This window comes from Saccostrea cucullata, unplaced genomic scaffold (genome assembly GCF_032062105.1).
Source record: "Saccostrea cucullata isolate Sc308-1 unplaced genomic scaffold, CSIRO_AGI_Scuc_v1 ctg19467, whole genome shotgun sequence".
Classification (NCBI taxonomy): Eukaryota; Metazoa; Mollusca; class Bivalvia; order Ostreida; family Ostreidae; genus Saccostrea; species Saccostrea cuccullata.
In genome coordinates, this window is record NW_026939148.1 from 1 (window position 1) to 8,586 (window position 8,586).

General features: G+C 31.9%; 1 protein-coding gene across 1 annotated transcript; it reads right to left on the reverse strand.

Annotated features, from left to right (window-relative positions):
• Positions 1 to 280: 280 nt before the first annotated feature.
• LOC134252324 (plexin-B-like) lies at positions 281 to 6,102 on the reverse strand (the record flags this gene model as incomplete). The annotated part of the gene is made up of 7 exons (XM_062734764.1): positions 281 to 516; positions 1,221 to 1,314; positions 2,647 to 2,742; positions 3,145 to 3,259; positions 5,143 to 5,262; positions 5,363 to 5,459; positions 5,931 to 6,102. Coding segments are annotated over 7 exons (870 nt in total), but the record flags the coding sequence as incomplete, so codon positions are not given.
• Positions 6,103 to 8,586: the final 2,484 nt, after the last annotated feature.

The following is an 8,586-nucleotide window of genomic DNA, read 5'->3' on the forward strand; positions in this document are numbered from 1 at the left end:
TTATTATTAGGTATTATGAGGTATTTTCACTGTGTGTACTTGTCTTAATGATGCCCATCATTTAACACTGAAAGTTCTGAAATTCTGTGAATAATAAACCTGAAATAAAACATTTCACTAAAATAAAACAAAAACTAAAAAATTCTATAAAAAATATTTATGATATCAATACCCCCATCTGGATATTTGACATCTACATTATAAGTGGTGCTGTATTGAAATCTAAAATAAACTGTGGATGTAATGAGCCACCTTAATACTTTTTCTAACATCGAAATATGATGCTTGAATGAATTTCGATCTTTTTGCAAATTATACATTTGATTTGTTACAAAATTACTCATTTCCTTACACTGTTGATTATTGGGACTGGACATAATGAATCTGAACAGTTGTGTAGACTGTAGACACATTGATCACTGCACCATTTACAATTCATTGCAGGATTACTGAGCGCCAGATTCTTACAGAAGGTACAGTCTGCTAGTGCTTGGTCAGGACAGCTGTACAAAGTCACTGAAATAGGAATTAAAACATTTCTAAAAAACGATTTAAAACGGAAAACAATGGTAGAGCAATGGAAGTTTGAATTCCTGAAATCTATAAACAGTCAAATATTTAACTTTTGAGATTACATCATGCATAAGATTCACATTCTTTAATTCAAGTAGTTAAGTTTTATTTTGTCAGGAAAATAATCTCATGACGAATCATGATAAGTTATCACTTTAAATTTCGCAATGAAACGAGAAAAAAAATATTGCTTTAAAAAATCAATTCAAATTAAGTTACATTTGGTTATGAGTCCGGATCGATAGATTGGGTTGCCCATAGTTTGTGTCCTGTTTGTTTGTCTGTCTGCTGTCAACTTTAATCTCCGCCATAATTTTAGAACGAACCATGAGAGATAGAAACTTCATATTTTGTATGAATATTCCACTAATTAAATTCTAACAACCGACACAACGTTCTTGGCCTTGTCACCTTGACTGTGACATATATATGCTGAACATAGCTTTCTCAAACTTTTTGCTACCGGATGCATAATGTTTAACAAATAAATCTGGTTTCATTTTATTTCATTTTAATTCAAGCTACGTAACATTTAAGGTTTGATTTAATTTAACCATATAACATTTAAATTAATTTTCGGTTAAAAAGATGGAAAACTCATTGTTTGTTTCATTAATAGATCATATTTCTAAATCCTTTGAACGTACATGTTAAATGGTTTGCTTCAATGTTAAATTCATGTTCTGTCCACAGTACTTTCATGCTTGCTTCATATATACCAAAGGGTAAGGCGTCTTCAATCTGAAATGTCAACGTGAGAATGACGAAAAATTGCCTACATACGTATTAATTATGTAATTAAATGGTATTTTTTTTCAATATCGCCAAGGGCAACACTTTCACCTTCAGGTCCAACAAATCATATGTTGCCCGAATCCCAGTCTATAACTGTTTTGTTATACCCTTCACTGCTCACTTAAGATTGATCAATTTAATCAATACACGCTATATTATCAATTATTTTATATGGAAAATTATCGCTTCTTCAGTAAATATAAAACATCAAACTGAGAAAGAAAAAAATCAATTATACATCGTATCACAAAAATTATTTATCACAAAATATACTCTTCCCTTTCTGTTAACAACAACTCTTGTGGCTCTTAACTTCGGCTATTTTCGCGTCGCCGATATTGAACGATGATTAATTACTTGTGACGTGACAGACGAGTGACGTTGCGGTCTAACAATTCTAATGTAAGACCGGTCAATAGTGAAATTGTTAGACCGATGTAATAAACAGTTCTTTTGTTGGGCTTTTTATAAGTAATAAATATATAGAATGATATTTATAAGGGTATAACAAAAGTTATTGAGACTGAATGTCTTCTCCTCCAAGGCACCACATCTTACCTCTGGATTTTTTCTAGGTCTATGTTTAATTTACTTTTTTTACAATTGTTTTGTCTAAAGATTATTTAAAAAATATATCATTGTTCGTGACATGTACCATCACCTTTCCTGAAATCTCAAACAAAAATATTGTAGTTAACTAAAGTTTACTTTAATTAACTATAGTGATGACTTTGACACTTTGACAACTTTGTTTAATTAAAGTGATCACTTTGACACTTTGATTTACTATATGTTTAGTGATACCTTTGTCACTTTGATCTACCATAGTGATCAAATTGAAAACTTTGGTTAACTATAGTTTAAAATTGCATTTACTATAACTAAATTTTAATTTACCACAGTGAACACAATGAAAACTTTGATTTACTCTGGTAAAAAAATTGATTTATTATAGAAATAGATTTTAAAACTTTTATTTACTATCAAAAGTGAAAAGTATGACACTAAACTTATCACTTTGAAAACATTGATTTACTATAGTGATCACTTTGACATACAGTGAACACTTTAAAAACAATAATTTATTATTGTGATCCATTACAATTTGATTTACTATTGGTTACTAATGTTTACTATAGTAAACAATTGTTCACTATAGTGTTTTTGTAAGGGATAGCTAAAATATGTACCGAACTAAGAAGTTACGTGCATTGTACAATATATATCTCCATTTGTTTCATCCGCGCTCTTTATTTGCACTTTTTACGTCATACTTACCTTGCCGATAATGAAATTTAATTGAGTACTTGAAATTCTTCTACCATTTACATATAGTATCCTTGATGGTAACTGTATTTGTCCTCTATATTTGTCCTGCAAAAATACATATGTACAATGTATCTATAAAGGTTGACAAGTACAGGATTGTATTACAAATAGAGTAATTATTTAACACGTGTATGCGATTTAGTCATTTGGTGAAGTACCAAGGTTCCTACCTGCAATGTAATCTCAAAATGCTCAGGCAATAATGTCATTTATGAGATAATGACACTAAAAATAATGCTATTTGTAGTTATATTGTTTATTATCATTTACGCTTGGGAATAATCAAAGAAAACCGATAAGACTTTTAAGCTACATCAGAAATAAAATTTTATTCATTAACTTCTTTAAATTTTTATTCATTTACTTCTTTAAAATAATATCACTTTTGTTTTTAGATAAAACACAATTCATTAAATGTATTTGTGTACATTTTATGACTTTACATACTGGTTCTGGGAAATTCTTTCCTTGAATGACGATTGTTTTATTTTGATTCTGTACTACCAATAAGGGACCGGTCTGACTTGCGTCCACCATTGGACAAAAACTCTTCCCTTGTCTGCTTTCATTAGCCTTTTCGAATAAATGAGACATAGGCTTAACTCTGATTACATTCATCATATTGAATACATTCTAAGTGAAGTGCAAACAACAAGAGGGGAATATTTAAAAGACAGCTGTGAGACAAAGAAAAGAAACTGATAGTGTTAGTGCTGGAGACCATATATGTAATTCATAATTTAAAAAAGATAATTTGTTCCTTTTCTATCAAAGAGTCAAGTTTAAGTAAGGGTGGTGCATTAACAAATATTTAAAATGTTGACAACCTAATTCCGTTGATACGGCTAGAAGTATTGCTTAAGCTTTGAACAGAGGTCTTGGAAATGGATAAACAGTTCTTATAAAACTGTCTGTGACCGAATTTAACAGAAAAACAAGATGTTCGTTATTTTCATACCCTTCTTTGTGAAACACCGGCGGCAATAGAGTTCGAAAAAGCTATTTTTAGCATGTATGCCTCAGTCAAGGTCACGAGGTCATTAACCATCATGTCATTTGGAAGAGTTTAATTAGTGGAGTAAGTGTACTAAATATGAAGTCTTTTATCTTTCTTAGTTCAAAAGTTATGGCATAGGTTAATGTAGACAACAGACAGACAGGACAAAAATTATATGCGTCCCCGATATATCGATTCTATCGCAGTTCTATTTAAGGGGGCCGACTATAGCTTCCATTGCGCAATATTTCGCGCATCATAGTAGAATGAACCGTATTTACTGTTTTAATGCAACTTTTTTTGCTTAATTATTAAAATTAAACAAAATTAAGAAATTATAGATATAAAAATATAATTACAATTTGATATCATTGATTCTTAACCGATTTTGCAATTGATAGGTAGGTTGACGTCGTTGCAGTTTGTTGTTGACGTTATGATAATCTGTAGCTCTTAAAGAAAGGGGGTAATAAAATATTATTAAAGAAAAAGTAATAAACATACACTCTTGAAATTTAAAGCATAGAAATTTGAGAATATCTCCAATATTTTTATCATGTTTTCATGTGAATCCATTTTGTACGTCATATTTTGTAATACTCTATAAAAATAGTAAAATTTGCTAATTTTTTGCATTTTGAGATACCCCCTCTGGTAACAAGGCGGTAGAATTTTGTGCTTCTTACATATATTATATAACATAGTATTACTCATCAAATATTATAGTTTGAACAAAATGTCTATTATAGAATTTGTATAATTTGCTTGAAAGAGCTAAAAATTGAAATTTTCCTTTATAATCCTATAGTAAATGTACCTGTATTTTGAGACGGCCCCTAAAAATACGTGGACGGTAGATTTCCCCCAAATTTTTGCATGTACACTGAAGTTTATGTAAGTTATATATGATATAGAGATGACGAGTTTCGCTATTGTAGTTTTCACACAATGAAACTATAGTCGGCCCCCTTAATTTAGTGCTGTATTAAACAATGGGGGAGGGAGGGGGTACTTTTCGTTACTTCTTTGATGTGGATGTCTTGTAGAAAAGTATTGTTTACCCGTATATATGTCTATGCTGAGCACAGCAAATGTCATAGTAGGTTTTCTGGTCTTTCACAATTAAGTCTAGGCGGGCGATTCAAGCTAATATGTCACTACCTATAGCAAGTTTTTTCTTCTTTTTTAATGTAATATGTTTTATTTGTGTTAAAAATTACATAAAAGGATATATATATACATACTGACTGAAAAAAGAAACACAATTCTTGCCATTAACATTAAACTTTTAATAAATTCTGTGCCTTCTTGTTGGTGGGTGTCGTAAAAAATATATTCAAATTTAAGACATTGGAATAGTTTGATTTAAGACTGAGAGCAAAGTGTCAGGAAATACACCCTTTATTATATTATAACAATAATATTTTTACTCTTTAGCATAAAACTACATTCTACGTGCTTTTTGACAACCAACTTTCTCCCCAGAACACTGATCTATGTTGTACTGACACTTGTTTTCTGTGATACACCAGTCGCACCAGAAAATGTTGTCAACACATCTGGCACAACTGAAAGAAATACATTAGTATTAATGAACTACAAAGAGTTACTAAGTACAATATAAATTCGAGAAAAAAAAATATATCATAATAATATATCTTCGACCACCTTGTAAAACTACTGCAGTTGTAGAAAAGATAAGGTGATGAAACAATCACCTGGTCTGTCTCCACAGACAAAATACCCAAGCTTACGTTGATATATCCTACAGAAAAGATATCAGAAAAAATACATTCATTTCTCTTTAGCAAAGAACTTGAACAGAAAAAGGCCTGTGTAATTTCATGAGAAGGTAATTTGTAACTTTGTAAGTTGCATTCTTTCATAATAACGATGGTCGAATTAAATCTCGAATCTTTTAGACAATAAAAGATTTCAAACTTGCAAAATGAATGTGTTATGCCAAAAAGATCATTCTAACACAGACTCAACTTCTGAACGAGATTTGTCAACTGAAAGTTTGCCAATATCTATACTTGTGACTGCTCTAAATAACTCTGATCATTTTAATCAGTCGTGTTACATGAATCAACTTGTTTTAACACTTCTGTCCCATAAATGTCTTTAATGCACCTTTTTCATAGTCCAAATGATATATTGCTACTATTGATGAACGATATGGTTTAATATATATATATACATATATATATATATACTTTTAGTTTTATTATCTTACCCAGACTGCTGTTAAAGTTCACGCTAAGATTTTCAACATTAGGATTTCTACACTCAATACCAATACTCCACTGAACAGCTGGGGATAAAATCTGATCACCGGTAGGAAAGCTGAACACACAGGTGTAGGAGGTATTGTCATCTCGAGGCAGACCTTTGATAGTTAGATTCAACTAAAAAAAGTAAAAGAAAGCTTTATTTATAATACATGTAATAATAGCGAGAAGGGACGCTCGCGGAGAGAGCTCAGAAGACTAACGTGTAAGAACAGAGGAAATTCGGAATGAAATCTGTACATAGTAATACGTCAGGCAAATTTTTGTGTGAAACATTCATAGAATTCCTTTACTGCCCAATGTCCTTTGCGCGAATAAATAAATAATCACGTAAAGCATAAAAGGCTTTCATTTTGTAGACATCTTTAAAGAAAAAAAAACAAACTTGGCAATGTTTTTCGACCAAAATTGCACTAGGTCTATAGTTTCAACCAGACGTTCGGCTGTCTCTGTTAGCTCCGACGAGCTCCGTGACGTCGTGTGACGTCACAGCTAGTCGAGATGTCTCTTGCGGCTTGATGTTTGAAGTGGCTAATCAATTTTTCAAGTGTTTTTGATAATACAACTGCGCTCGCACCAACGATCACACCGTAAAACATATTAATCTTATAGAATAACTTTTCATTTTTCTGGTCTGATAAGAGTTGTTGCGTCTGTCATTACAGGTCATTTAATTATAAAAATAATGAGGACTCGGATGAAATACCTGAAATGTGTAATAGCTGATTGAAAAAATAAAATAAAATCCAGTTTATTAGATAAAGTGTTATGTGGACTCAATGAAACAAAATCAATAAAAAAAGAAACAATACATAATCAATACTGCTATACTTACCTTATTTCTACAGAAATGTTTTAAAAGGATAAATGTCAAATTAATGAATGCTGGAAATCGATACCGGGAAAAAATGGAATGAAGGACTAAAGGGCAATGGTTTGTTTGTTTGTTTGTTTTTGTATGTTTTGATGTCCCTCTTGAGAATTTTTTACTTATATATAGAGAACACAAAACACGCAACGAACGATCGTATTTCGAAGATATTAACCGTATTACTAGTCAATGAAAACCATCAATATATCACTCGCTTTATATCTTTATTTTGTAATGATTTCAAAAGCGGATCCAGCACCGGCGCTCTTGGCGTGCGCTCCTTCCATCATTTGATTTTTTTAAAATTTCGTTTGTATTACATGTATCTTAATCAACAGGAAAAACACCTTTAATTTGTTAGAATTCCTCAGTTTCCGGAAGTTTCGCCCCTGGATCTCAACCAGGGCTTTGTCCTTAACTTAATGGGGCTTTAATGCAGCCCCCAGACTTCCCATCTCCTACTGCGCCCCCGACCCTCTCCCAACGTTTTGAAATTCCTGGATCCACCGCTGAATAAATATTTACAGAGTTTAATTGCTAGTACATACTTTCTAGAGTTATCTATTTTTTTACTTCCTAGTTAGATATGAACGACCAATATCGGGTTATTATATTATATCGGGTTCCTTATATCGACAACCTATATGGGAACTTTCATCTATTGTTGAATCGTGCTCAGCTCTTGCAAAGCGTCGTATTGATAATTATTACAACCTATACGACATTATCGTAATAAACAAAGGTCGTCCTATAACATGGGCGGATCCAGCAATTTTTGAAAGTGGTTGGGGGCGGGGGGGGGGGGGGTTCCAGGTCGGTGTACCCAGCACTCATGCATAGAATCACACCACGGCCACTTCAAGTCCGTAGCTTCATTTATAAGAAAGAGGGCTTCTAAAAACAGTTGACAAGCAAAAAAAAAAAAATAATAAAACACACACAAACAAACAAACAAGCAAACAAAAACATAAAAAAAACTGTTCGGTACATCATTTTCAATCTTGATTTTGCGTATTTTGCCAACAACAAAAAATGTGGAGGAAGCTTCCAAATCAAAATATTATTTAAAACTGCAGCAAAATATTATCATCAGAAAAAGTGAGCTGCCGCCCTTCTGCATACCACGGGAACATTTTAAACGTTTCTCTTCATTGATTAAAAATATCTATGCATACAGTACCCGCATCGTTATTCTTTGCAGGATACACGCACGATACGATAGGATACACGCACGATACGATAGGATACAACCACGATAGGATAAACTCAAAACACGATAAACGCAAAACACTATACACGCAAAACACGATAGACCTGATAAACGATCTTCACGATAGATCAAACGCAAAACCTGATTGGATTGTTTCAAAATGCGGAACGTTTTCTGACAAGACGAAAAGATTATTTTGTTTAGTTACTAAAGCTTCAAATCTAAATTATAAAATACATTTAATTATTATAATAAAAAACTTGAGATCACTGTGGTAATTTTACAAAAGTTGTTTATTTATATAAAAAATTTTGTCAATGATTAAATGGATTATTATGAAATGGAGACTGTATTTTTTTTTTTAAATTTCTACTCAAGGGTGCATGTGAATTTACGATTATTTTGGTAAATGTCGAAATTCTCATCTGAACATTGAACTATGAATCGTTTAATTATGGATATTTTAACATACATGTAATTGTTGTACAAATATCCCTTACATAATTATGTGGCGTTTCTC